Source organism: Nymphaea colorata, chromosome 2 (genome assembly GCF_008831285.2).
Source record: "Nymphaea colorata isolate Beijing-Zhang1983 chromosome 2, ASM883128v2, whole genome shotgun sequence".
In the NCBI taxonomy this organism is placed as follows: domain Eukaryota; kingdom Viridiplantae; phylum Streptophyta; class Magnoliopsida; order Nymphaeales; family Nymphaeaceae; genus Nymphaea; species Nymphaea colorata.
This window is the reverse complement of record NC_045139.1, coordinates 6,322,613-6,336,399: the sequence shown is the minus strand read 5'-3', so window position 1 is coordinate 6,336,399 and position 13,787 is coordinate 6,322,613. Positions and strand designations below refer to the sequence as shown.

Genomic DNA, 13,787 nt, shown 5'->3' with positions numbered 1-13,787 from the left:
GCACCAATGCCAACACGAGCCGGCTCCATAGATCTACCTGTCCAGTTAGGTCCGTGCGCTTGGGGAGTAAATGTTTTCTACTTTACTTTGACTGGAATTGACAAGGTCACTTCCAAACATACAACATAAACATATATATATATATATATATATATATATATATATATATATATATATATATATATATATATATATAGAGAGAGAGAGAGAGAGAGAGAGAGAGAGAGAGAGAGAGAGAGAGAGAGAGAGAGAGTTTGGGGAGTAGATTTTCAACAAGAACATAAACAGCGTCCAGCACAATTATTATTGTGATTTTGGTATTTTTGACGCCTTCACAATTTATGACGAGCTGTTACGAATCAGCGCATGCTTGGGGCAGGATTTTAGGACTTTAACAATGTCGGTTGAGGCTTGCCATTCGAAAATTTCCCACCAAATTATAATTTTAAATTGTTTAGGTTTTCTTATAAAAAGCTATGTATACATTATGCTATTTGAGCTATGATTGGATTATGAAATAAAACTTTGTTTCTTTTTGTTCCAGCCTAAGTTCCGTTGTGCTATTCCTTATTTCTCTGTTTGTTAATTCCAAGGACGGCCAGAGGAGAGTCCAACTTTCCGGCCAATATTTGATGTCCCCAGCACGCATCTTGCTTGCAAGCTTGCTGACAAGCTCACTTTGAAGCCACAGAGCTCGACAACTTGAATGCTTTGTGATTGTGATAAGCTCTCCTTGGCAACTCCTGGACCTTGCAATCTCTCCTCGGTGAAGCTGCCTTGCAATATTATAAAGTCGAATTTTCTGTAGAATGATTATACAAAAGAAACCTTGTCCTTTGATTCGAGAGAAAGACAAACACTTATTGAAGCATGACTATAGTTTATAGAGAAGAAGCTGCGACCTGCTCGATCACATTAATTAAAATATTTATTGTAACATCCCCATCAGCTGCTAGTCTCACATAACCATGCAATCCTAATCTTCCCAAAGCAAGTTGTTGGGCCAAATGCATAAGCAGATATCTTAATTATAAGTCTTCCCAATCATGACAGTTGTTCTACATAGTTGATAGTGCTGAATGTTCTTCGTAGTTCTTCTTCCTTGACGTCCGATAAAATTGGAACGAAGTTGGATGACAAATACCGAAGAAATTAGATCATATTGGCAATGTCATTTAGCATATCATTAGATCTGTTCATGCAAATAAACATGCTATGCCATGCTCATCTAAAGGAGTGCTTCAACCTCGATAAACTTTCAAAATTTGTGCTGCCACTGCTCGAGGAATCATTTTTGCTGGTCACTGAATTGCCTGAATTGCTAAAAACCAGGGGAGGTTGTTGTGGAGTTGGAAGAATTGGCGAATCACTTTCAAGCATGTTTACAGTGGCCGACATCGTAGGTCTGCTTGTAGGGTCCTCCTGAACGCATAGTAAGCCAATGTGGAAACATTTTAAAATTTGACTTGTCGAGGCTGATTCTCCAAGAACTGGATCTATGAAGTCTGACATTCTCCGCGATCGCCATAGATTCCAGGCCTATGATTCAATTTCCTTCAGCTGCCTTGAGAGAGAGAGAGAGAGAGAGAGAGAGAGAGAGAGATACTTACATATCCAATCAGGCTACAACCCATTTGAGAGAGGTGAAATCCACTATATGTCAGACCACTGACAATTTCTAAGAGCAGTACGCCAAAGCTATAGACATCAGATTTGATGGAGAATTGCCCATCTATGGCATACTCCGGTGCCATGTATCCACTGTGAGAATAAGTAGAAAATTTGCTCAAAATAGTGATGCGTGGAGCTATTATTAGTATGGAAAAAATCATGATGAAATGCAGATAAATGCAACAAAAAAGAAGATAACACGCATGTCTTTTTGTCGAAGTGTACCACAAAGAAATGGTGGCCATGCGAACAAACTGTCAATAAAGAGAGAAAACTGCAGCAGTAAAATTAAAATGTAAATCTTCGTTGTGTTTAGGTCTTCATTTCAATCAAAATTTTATTAATTAATGCTTTAGAACCAGGCTGTTCTAAGCTAATTTTAGCAGCAAAAATTAGGAACATGTGCTGATTAGCAGGAGCAGAGAAGTGGCTTGCCAAGGAAATGATAATCCCATAAAGTTACTGATCCCGTTCCTTGATCTTTTGATCATCCGCCTCCTTTATATTTTCTGCTTGCAAGACTGAAGAATAATTATTCAAAGGAAAGTCAAGGTTCTTTTTTCCCACCGTTTCTAGCAAGGTGGGTGCATCAATTTCAGTATTAGTACTGGGTTTTTTTTGTCATGCAGTATAGGACCATGTTGTTTCCGCTTGTTGACTGCCAAAAGAATAGAATCTAAACATGCGATGGCCACTTTTTCAAGTAAAAGGCAATTACTTGCAACTGACACTCTTTTCTTCTGTGAGATCTTAGCAACAGAACTAGTTCCATACTAAAAGGTCAGACGAGTTCACTCACATGGATGCTACCACAACGACCTAGCTATAGCCATCTGGTCGTCGGCTCATTCTTCCTATCTAATACTTGACTAAGACAACATTCACTAACCTTGATATGCTCAGTGTTGAAATCTTCACCTGTATAGCATACTAAAGAACTGAAAATATATACAAAGAAAACAAGAGATGGGACGAGAGTATGATCAGTTGAACAAAGAAAGTAATACAAGTTGAAACTCAAATAGTTGTCAATGAACAGTTTACTTAGGTGAAACTAGATTGTCTACTGGCATGTTATAGAACTCCATTAAGGCCATAAGATGAAAATTGCATATTGTGCTGAACTGATAACAATCTTATACATACTGAGTTCCAACAATGATATTGGTGGCTTTTGGGTCGTTATCTCCACTAAAGATTCTGGCCATTCCAAAGTCAGAAATCTTTGCTGTCATCTGCTCATCCAATAAAACATTGCCTGCTTTAAGATCCCGATGAATGATGTTGAGCCGGGAATCCTGATGAAGGTACAGAATCCCCCTTGCACTTCCCACGATTATATTGAATCGCTTCACCCAGTCCAGTGATTTACGCTTCTGTGGGTCTAAAAGAACCTGCAAATTAGACCTTGGGCAGACCTCAATTTCAAAGATGAAAAAGTCACCACACAAGGAAAACAAAAAGGCCCTTCTTCCCCTTCCTCTCTCGTTTCCTTTAAAATCCAAAAGGTTTCAAAAGATTTCAAGACCAGGTGTCCAACGTCTTCACCCCTCCACCCCCTTCCCCCCATCTGTCTTCAGCACATATACATGCACATGTGTGCATATTTTTCACCATCACGGAGAGCAGCAATAGATTTTTTAACTAAAAAGCTGTAAGTCTAAAATGAAAAATGAGAAGAGAGGTGAATCACCATAAAAAAATGTGTCAAGGCTGCCATTAGGCATGAATTCATAGATAAGCATCTTTTCTCCCCGCTCAGCACAGCAACCCAACAAACGGACCAAGTTCTTGTGTTGAAGCTTAGCTATCAATATAACTTCATTCATAAACTCCTTCAAGCCTTGTCCAGAACTTTCGGAAAGTCTCTTGACTGCAACAAGCCGACCATTGAGTTGACCCTGAGAGGAACAATCAAAGCAATCTAAGTTACACAGACATAGGTGCAAATATGGAAAATGGAAAACAAAGGTATTGTAACATCGTCGAAAATGGTGGGAAGGAAACAATTGCCAACGACATTCATGGATGAATTATGGCATATTATATGAGTACAAGGGGAACAACATGGTAACTGCCCAAAAATTGGTACATGGGCAGGGCAGCATAAGTACATTGAAACATATAAAGAGATATTAAAATTGATAAAAAGTCTTGGTAGGATTCAATTAATTCTTAGATGTCATGGTGAAAGAGCTTTTATTGAAGCACCTTATAAACGGGGCCAAATCCTCCTCTTCCGAGCTTATTCTCCACCGAGAAATTGTTGGTGGCTTCCTGCACTGCTTTTAGGCTGTACTGAGGTAGCTCATAGTTTCTTCCATCCTCAGTGAGACTACCCAATGAAGCCATCTCACTCCTATATCTTCTTAACTCCTCTGTCATAGTAGGAAAGACAATTGAGGCTCATATATGATGACATACGAAGTACTCATGCAAAGCCCTCAAAAATTTTGCTGGCTAATGGAACTCACCATTAAGTTTTTCCCTCTTTTTGCTGCGGAAAAGAATCACGATAATCCCTATTGCTAGCAGTAACAATATCCCCACTGCAGAGCCAATTGCAATAGCGGTTTTCCTCTGGTTGTCACTTTTATGTCCTGCTGATATACGCAAATTCATAATATTACTGAGTTTTCTCAAATATATGTCTGCGGGTGAGAAAATGTCAGGAAAATTAGGAGGTACGTAGGCAAAGATTTTTCTTCCTCATGTTACCAAGTTTTGGAAAGGATTCTTAAAAACTATAGTTTTTAATTAATCTATGAAAAAATTATAAAACTTTCGTAAAAGCAGTGGCGTGTGCCATATATACACTGGTGTGGGCAGTTGTCCACACCAGGCCCTCAATTTTCCTTCATTTTTTACATTAAGGTCTTCTAATATTTACTTTGTTATATATGTAAGTGCCCCTTCAAGTATAAAAATATGTGAATTACTACCCCTCTAAAAATTTTTTCTGGCTTTGCTAGTGCGTACGAGCTTATATTTTCTCTGTTCTTCAATTTCCTCCTCCTTTACAATTAGATTTCCACATGTATGTTAGCAAAAAAAGAAAATTACATATCTAAAGGTTATCATATGAGAGCATTGGCCTTAAGTTCAGCTTGAACCCGCCAAAACTTCCACATCAAATGTATGAAAGAGAATTCCGCTATTTCAGATTGGAAAATAGAAACTACAGGTGCACCACCAAGCCCAAACTACAAATAGAACACCATATATAACTGCAGTTTATAGAACCTTGTCAAACAGAGAACAAAAAGTGAACTTGACTGCACCGAAACTAGGGACGGAAAAGGGTGGACTTGGGTTCAGTTTAGGGATGGGGATCGATATTCGACTAAGTTTTCATTACTAAGTCGCAGTCCCCTTCTTAAACATGAGATGGCCAAGGAAAGAAAGGTGCATGCTGAGCAACATATATCGGAACACTCCACTACTACTCACTTGGTGTGTCACACCGTAGAAATTAAACCTGGGGAGCGCAGACTTTTGGTCAGTTTGCACTAACTAAATACTGATTCTAGGGAAAATAAATCAGAGCAATTTCTTAAGTTTTCTTGGGCACATCTCAAAACAAATGTCAATTTAAATAACAAAAGCATACAGCAATTCTAAGATGCGAAAATAATGTTGGTATGGCGTTGATGACATAAAAAAGGGATGAAGATTCTAAAATATCAAAGATAAAGGCCACTTTCGAGGAATTACATAGAAATATAGCCATCTAAATAACAAAAACGATGATCACGCACATCAATTATAAGATACCAAACTAATATTGCTATCGCATTAATGACATAACCCGCGATAAAGACACGAAATTTTCAAAATAAGTTGTTTTCTCTGAGGAATTATAATTATCGGGATCTTGAGATATAACGCGGTAACCCCCTACCTCAATGACACGAGAACAGAAGAGGTAGGCGATGGGGATGGGGATGCTGATGGTGTGGGGATTCGGCTACAGAGGCAGGAGGTGCGTACCTGATGGCGATGACGGAGCCAGCAGCGGTGGTGGCGATGACCAGGCCGGCTCCGGCGAGGTTAGAAAGAAAATCCTCGTGTCATAGCCGATGAGGCAGCTCATGGAAAGAAACCGAAACTCTTGGCCTAATGACTGATTCTGCTCAATTTCTTTGGCAGCATTCTGGAGGCACACCATGCAATCCACCGGGGTAAGGTCTCTGGTGCACTGCGCCATTCCGTAGCTGGTATAGTTGCCCTGCGGCTGTATCCTTGTAGCGTACATCTTTGGGTTACTGGCGGCGTCTCTCGCTAATGCGTCCACAAAGTCTCGGCCGGCCTGTCGATCGGCAGAGGTCGTGTTCTTGGGGTATGATAACCCCACCTTCTCGCTCCCACCAATGGTTCCGAAGAATCGCGTATCGGAGTAACGAAGTAAGCAGGACGAGTGCCATATCATGGCGGACCTGCTATTTGGGCATTTGGCCTTCACCGTCTCGGCGGCGATAGCTGTGCAGTTCCGGCATATATCGGCAGGGGCGTCGCCGCGGCAGAGCACAAGCCCATAGGCTGTGTTGGGGGCATCACCGATGGAGGTGTTATCGAAGCCACTGGAGGGAACGGAGTCGACCAGGGAGCGAAATAGCTGCTCCAAGTTTTGCCCGTAGGTGGCGGAAAATCCATCGCTTGTGAAGCACGAACTGTAGATGTAGAAGTTCTCTCTCAGCTTATCTTCAACGCTCAAAACATTTTGATTGCTCGCGTACACCAATGGAGGAGAATGTTGCAGCACAGCAAGAAGAAGAATTAAAAGATATGAAAGGCATGGGATTGACTGCGTCGTCGTTGCCATTGGTGAGGTTGATCGTCAATGGTGAAAGAGAAAGAAAAGAAGGAAGAAACGACGACAGCGGCCGGCGCCTTTCATTTCATCTCTTTGGTGCGGAGATGTCAATTGTCAACGCCGGCGTGCTCATCAGAATCTGCCTTGACCTAAATTCCGCTATATGGGTTGAGGCACGCCGATGCAATGCAGAAACCGATAAGGAATAACAACACTAATTGCAAGTGTGCACAGAGCAAAACTTAACTCTTGCCTGCTGCAATGTGCTGTTGGATGTATAGAGCAATAAAATCACATGATCTACGAAGATCTGGACTAGTATAACAGGCGATGCCGGCACATCTGTAACCAAGCATAGATTGCCGGATCTCAAGGCTGAAAAGGCCAAAGCAAGATTAATTTACATAAACTTCAGAACTCCAACAAAATCAGAAAGCATTCCCTCTTCCATCAACGAAGACCCAAAACTGCTTACAGATAGAAGCTGTTTCTTTGTCTTCATTGAAATTAAGGAAGAGGAAGAAAGAGTATACCTGGAACCCTCGGTAGACCTCATGCAGAAGCGCCAGACTGGAATCGCTGGTGACGTGAAGAGGAAGAAAAAGGTTACGCCACCACTCAAGTCAACGATGCTGATCGGATGGTGGGGACTGGATCATAGAGCCATCTGAAAAACTCCTGTAAGTTATAGTTTCATGAAGATGTGACTAATGAATGAGGATGTTAACAGTTTCATCATTGGAAAAGGTCAAATCGGTTCAGTTCTTCTGGTGAGTGGGATGGGACTGGGAGGCCTATATATTGGAGAGCAGTCTCCTTCTAAGCTTTTCGAAAGGAACAAATACATACCTGAAGATTGAAAACACACGAGAATGCCTCCATTTACTTCATCAAGCGGCAACAGTCGGCCATGATGTTGTAAGCGAAGGGGCCATTCTGGCATCTTTTTGGTGGGTGGCGAGATATATATTTTATTAAGAAGCACCGAATCACGTGGGTGGGAGGAGCCAAGTCAAGGTCAATGGGTTGCATTTTTCTTGCAAAATAATTATATATCTACCAGCGATTTGGTTTTCGCAAGTCAACGGAAGGCATCAAAAAATGGGGACAGAATACTACCACTCAGCTGGCTGTGGGCACCACCAGCTGCTGCCACCCATCAGGAAATCAACCTGTTAATTCATATCTTCCACCTGAGCTTGGGAAAGAAAAATAGTGAAATTTTTTGTCCCTTGCTTTGCAGATATCGGGTCCTTGAAATTATTTATTTCAACCTCGCCTCGCCCATACCATTTGGATCTCTTTTCATTCTAATTTGGGTGGATCAGTCGTTGGTTGATGTCGAATTAATCATTGGCATCCCGCAGTCTGGGTTCGCGTTTTATGCCGCATCTACCAAATTTAACTGAGTGTAATGACATTATTCAAATCGGAGGACGAACTTGGCTTCAAACTTTTTGAAAAGCAAAATTTGGAACTCACACTGACAGGAGATTTCACATTAATGTAATATCATTCAAATACATAACTGGATTTCGAACTCGGTGCAAATCTTGTCCATGATTATCTAGAAACATAGACTCTTGGTAGATGTTTAGCCATATGGTAACTTGGGCCATGCAAATGTGTAACATAGATGTTTTCTTTTATCTTTTTAAAAAAGGTGAACGTTGGAGTGTGGAGTTTTATCTATACTTTATAGGCTTTCTTAATTTTGCCTTTATGTTATTTTACATTTTTGTGGGTTGGTCCTAATTCTATGCTTAAGAGGGTTCAACTCCATGTACTCTTTGATCTTTCTATGATAGTGAAATATCCAGCGTGACCATAGATGTAAGAAAACCTTGTTTTCGAACCACATAAAAAACTTTTTTTCTTTTTCTTCTCTTGTCTGGCATTGTAAGAGAGAGAGAGAGGAGAAGAAGAAGAAGAAGAAGAAGAAGGGGAAGAGGCAGTAATCAGCTTACTTTGTCACTCGATTTGAAATGTACCTGCTTTCCCATCAAAGGCAGTAAATATCATCTTTGTATTCTCTCCCGTCCCACATTGCCATTGCTAGTGATTGTGCTCACAATGATATAAAGATAGCTTCGTAGATCAACCCAATAGTGACAATTATTCTTGAAAGTTGATAGTACAAAGAGGCAAGCTGTTTAACTAAATACGGAACAAATTAAAGCATATTGGCAACGCCATTTAACCGATCACTATATCTACTCATGCGAAGAAATATGCTACGCTCATCTTAAGGACTGCTTCCACTGCCACTTTTAGAGGAACCTGAGATGGTCCCTAAAGTGCTAAAACAGCTGCTGACACTGCTGAAAACCAGAGGAGGTCGTTGGGGAGTTGGAAGCGTTGGCGAATCACTTTCAAGCATATTTATAATGGCTGACATTGTGGGTCTGCTGGCAGGGTCCTCCTGAACACATAGTAAGCCAATGTGGAAACATTTTAAAATTTCACTTGTTGAGGCTGATTGTCCAAGCACAGGATCTATGAAGTCTGACCGTCTCCGTGTGCGCCATTGAGTCCAGGCCTATGATTCAATTTCTATTAGATACCATTAGAAAGAGAGAGAGAGAGAAAGAGAGAGAGAGAGACTTACATACTGAGGCAGGGTATCATCCTTTAGAGGGAGCTCAAATCCACCATAGGTCTGACCACTAATGATTTCCAAGAGCAATACGCCAAAACTATAAACATCAGATTTGATGGAAAATTTCCCATCAATAGCATACTCCGGAGCCATGTATCCACTGTGAGAGCAAGCAGAAAACTTGCTCAAAGCTATGACGCTCAAAGAAGTGAGCAGCGTAGAAGAAAATCAAATGTATATCAATGCAGCCAGAAATAAGATAACATGCAGAATGTAAGGTATTCTGTTCATCCACTTCATTCTATGTATTTTTTGCTTCACTAGGAAATTAAATCTAGTCTCAGTGTAGTGAAAGATTCCTGGATGAGTAATTCAAATGAAAGCCAAGAATCCTAGTTTTTCGACCCAGTGAGATGGGTGCATCAAATTTCAGTAATACTACTTATCCTTTTAGTTGTGCAGGACTGGACCATGTTGTTTCGACTTATTCGACTTGGTGCCTGCCTTGCAGAGAATGTAAACTTGGGATGGCCTCTTTTTCTGTAGCAGCAAGACAAATAGGTGTAATTGATACTATTCCTTCCTATGCAATCCTAGCAACAGAAGTCATATGATTGAAATGTAGGTGAATTTAGTGAAGCTCAACCTTTTTTAGCTTGCAAGATGCTCATCTTTGAGTTGGATTTCAAACTAAATTTCCATGAAACCTCCTGGTTGTATGTAGTGGATGTACATGCTACTATAACCTCATTCTTAAACAAACACGTTAGGCAAACCAAAGTTGCCAATATTTCACATGAACCAGTTTCATACTAGTTCTCATAAAGCTACCAGAACAACATAGCCAAGAGTCATTGGCTAATTCTGTCTATTTGAAACTTGATTAGAACAGTATTCAAAGCTTTGTTATGTTCAGTATTGAAATATTCATTTGTTTACCATACAAGAAAGTAGGAAATACACCTTAATTAAATTCTGAATACATGCCAATAAACCGTCAAGTTTGCCTACGTGAAACCAGATTTTGCACCAGGATGTCATAGAATTCTAACAGAGCATACAATGAAAAATTGCAGATTTCACTGAATTTTCACCAATCTTATACGTACTAAGTGCCAACAATGGTATCGGTGGCCTTTGGGTCATGATCTCCACTAAAGATTCGGGCCATTCCAAAGTCGGAAATCTTTGCCGTCATCTGCTCATCCAATAAAATGTTGCCTGCTTTGAGATCCCGATGAATGATGTTGAGCCGGGAATCTTGATGAAGGTATAGTATCCCTCTTGCACTTCCCATAATTATTTTGAATCGTTTCTTCCAGTCCAATGACTTACGCTACTCTGGGTCTACAGAAAACCAGCACATTAGCCTCCCTATCTCTTTGTCACATATAGAAACGCAACAAGACATACAAAGAGATCTAAAATGACGTGAACTATTCCAACTCCCAGACCATTTAGATGATGTTTTTCTATTTGATTCTGAAAATGAGCTTGTGTGATTTCTTGTTTGGGTTATAGAGTTGTAGGTTACGCATTTTTTCTGTTTCCTTTTGTCCTAGTAGAGGCATTAATATTTAGTTGGTTGACCGACAGTAGTTCTTATCAGGGCAAACCATATATATATAGTAGATCAAAGCAAACCTGCAAGACAAATTTTAGAATTACATACAAGAAACCAAAATCGCAAGAGATAAGAGCAGAAGACCACATACATATATGGTTTGACGATATGCCTATATCCGTGGGAGAAAAAGATCAAGAATGATTTCACTGTCAACAAAATGCAACAAACTACAAAGCCAATATAGAAAGCCCCGCATGGGATAAAACCGAAAAGAAACATCAATTAGGAGGCCGTAAAATGAAAAGAATTTCGACAAAAGGAACACTACTTTCCTTTCTCCAAACCATATAGGCCACTTAGGATGCCATATCTCGATTTTCGAAGATTAAAAATCACCAAAGATGGAAGCCAAAAGGCCTTTCTTCCTCTTCCTGTCCGAGTTTTTTAAACTTCAAATGGTCTCAAAATATTTGGAAGACCCAAAGTCGACATAGGGAGACCCTTGTTTTTTCCCCTTCTCATCATCCATTACTCCACATCTTTGGCCTTCCTTTAATAAAATTTATTGGTTAATTACTTCACTAAAGCCCATAAAACTTATTGGTCGACGGCAAAATTAACCGTTCCGTTAGTTTCAAGCCAACTAGCTAGATATTCATTTTAGAACAGGTGTAAATCTAGATGGCAGTCTTGGTTACTCGTTTGCTGTTCAGATAAGACAAGTCTAATTAAGGAGCTGCCTAGCTAATAGAGATTAACATCTATGAACTCCATTCCTTTGGGCAAACAGCTACTTGACTATATATAGTCTCGAAAATTTCCAACACTTGTATCTTCAAGTAAGCACGCGTTTTTTATCACCATGAGAAGCAACAGTCTTTTTAGCGGAAAAGCTGCGAGTCTGAAAGGAAAAATGAGGACTAAAAATGTTCATCACCATAAAAAAAAGCATCAAGGCTGCCATTCGGCATGAATTCATAGATAAGCATCTTTTCTCCCTGCTCTACGCAGCAACCCAATAGACGAACCAAGTTCTTGTGTTGAAGCTTTGCGATCAATGTGACTTCATTCATAAACTCCTTCAGGCCCTGCCCAGATCTCTCTGAAAGCCTTTTCACTGCAACAAGCCGACCATTGAGTTCACCCTGAGAGGAACAGACGATGTGATCTATGTTACACTGTCGCAGGTGCCCATATGAGAATAGGGAAACATAAGCATTGTAAATTAGAGGCATTGCTACAAATGGTAACGTTGACAGAAAAAGCATAGATGAATATTTGCCTATCACATGAGTAGAAGGTAAACAACAAGTAACTACATAAAATAATTGGTACAAGGCAAGGACAACAAATGTAGATCAAGACTTATAAAGGTACTAAAACTGTCTATGTCCCAAAGGTGCAGGGTGTGAGTGCTGGTGGTGCAGGACATGGTAATTTTCAACAAAAAAAAAGGTGCGGGTGCAGAACAGATAAAAATTATATATATATATATAATATATATATATATATATATATATAGTTTTCAATTAACTATTTGATAGTCTTAGTTCTCTATCTTTACATTTGAGTCATTATAACTTTTTTATTAGGGCTAGTTTACTTGTAATTCAAAAATGTCAGTTTTGGATCGGTTCGGCTTACTTTACTGCACTTGATGTGCTGTGATCGGAAAGCACCAGCACCAACATCAACATAGGTGTGGCAGGCTGGCAGCTGTTTAAGTGTACTCATGCAGCATAGGATAAAAGCCTGCATAGGATTTAATTATGTAGAGATACATGACAGTGAAATAGCTTTTAGTGAAGTACCTTATAGACAAGCCCAAATCCTCCTCTTCCGAGCTTGTTCTCGTTCGAGAAATTATTGGTGGCTGCCTGCATTGCTCTTAGGCTGTACTGAGGCAGCCCATGGTTTCTTTCATCCTCAGTGAGATTACCTATGAGTGACGCCATCTCACTGTCGTATTTTTTTAGCTCCTCTGCCACAAGAGTATTGAGAAATGAAGTTCACTTATGATAACATGAGATGTCATGTAAATCCGCCGCAAAAAATTTGCTCAGAATAGTGGAACTCACCATTAAGTCGTTTCCTCTTTCGCTTATGGAAATGCGACACGATAGTCCCCATTGCTAGCAGCAGTATCCCTGCTGTGGAGAAAATGATAATCACGGTTCTTCTCTGGTTACCATTTTTACTTCCTGCTGAGGTAAGCAAAGTCAATTAATCTTATTTATGTCTGAAAGAGAGAAAATGATGCGAAAGCTTGGAGGTAGGCAAACATTTGTTTTCTCGTGGTCCCAAATTCTATTGCCAGAGTAAGTCAAACTATGAGCTTCGATTAATGGCCAAAGCAAATGATCGAGAGCAGGAGAACGAAACAGCACAGGGCTCACCAGGTGAGGTTAAAAAGAAAGGCCAGGTGTAGTGCAGGATGACGCAGCTCGGGCAAACAAACCGCCACACTCGGCCTAGCGTGTGATGCTTCCCGATCTCTTTGATAGCATACTGGAAGCACGCCGAGCAATCCTCTGAGCTGAGGTCAATGGTGCACTGCGCCAAGCTGTAGCTGGTGTAGCCGCCCTTCGGCTCTATCATGGTGGCAAACCGCTTCCAGTTATCGGCAGCCTCGTTCACCAATGGATATACCCACTCCTTGCCGTCGGACTCGGTAGACAGCTCGGAATTGGGGTCCGTCCACATGATGGGGTTTGACCGTTCAAGGATCCCGAAGAATCGTTTGTTGGAGAAGCGAACGATGCAGGCCTCGAACCATATCATGGCAGAGCTGCTGTTTAGGCATTCGATCTTGACCCTCTCTACGGCGGCGGCCGTGCAGTTCTGGCATATATCGGCAGGAAGGTCGCCTCGACATAGCGCAATGCCGTAGATAGTATTGGTGGATTCTCCGACGGAGGTGTTGGAGAAGAAGCCCATAATGGGAATGGAGTCGACCAAGGAGCGAAATAGCTCTTCCAAGTTTTTCCGGTAGGTGGGGGTCAATCCATCTGCGCTTGGAAAGCACATTCTGTCGAAGTAATTGTTGTGTCTCAGTCTTGCTTCGACGAGATCTTCAGTCATGTTCGGGTGAACCGATGGAGGAGATTGAAGCACCGGAAGAAGAAGAATTAACAGAT

The 13,787-nt window shown here is 40.8% G+C and overlaps 2 protein-coding genes across 2 annotated transcripts; both read right to left on the bottom strand.

The window, feature by feature from the left end:
* Positions 1-958: 958 nt before the first annotated feature.
* Positions 959-7,386, bottom strand: LOC116247274 (cysteine-rich receptor-like protein kinase 10). Its single transcript, XM_050076030.1, has 9 exons — positions 7,334-7,386; positions 7,018-7,151; positions 5,662-6,859; positions 4,146-4,274; positions 3,883-4,049; positions 3,365-3,572; positions 2,818-3,055; positions 1,611-1,761; positions 959-1,422 (listed from the first exon to the last, which is right to left on the bottom strand). Exons 3-9 carry the CDS (start codon positions 6,491-6,493, stop codon positions 1,225-1,227), a joined length of 1,923 nt encoding a protein of 640 aa, XP_049931987.1. The 5' UTR covers positions 6,494-6,859; positions 7,018-7,151; positions 7,334-7,386; the 3' UTR covers positions 959-1,224.
* Positions 7,387-11,570: 4,184 nt separating this feature from the next.
* Positions 11,571-13,731, bottom strand: LOC116246951 (cysteine-rich receptor-like protein kinase 25). The gene is made up of 5 exons (XM_050075769.1): positions 13,047-13,731; positions 12,729-12,851; positions 12,462-12,631; positions 12,295-12,402; positions 11,571-11,828 (listed from the first exon to the last, which is right to left on the bottom strand). Exons 1-5 carry the CDS (start codon positions 13,729-13,731, stop codon positions 11,571-11,573), a joined length of 1,344 nt encoding a protein of 447 aa, XP_049931726.1.
* Positions 13,732-13,787: the final 56 nt, after the last annotated feature.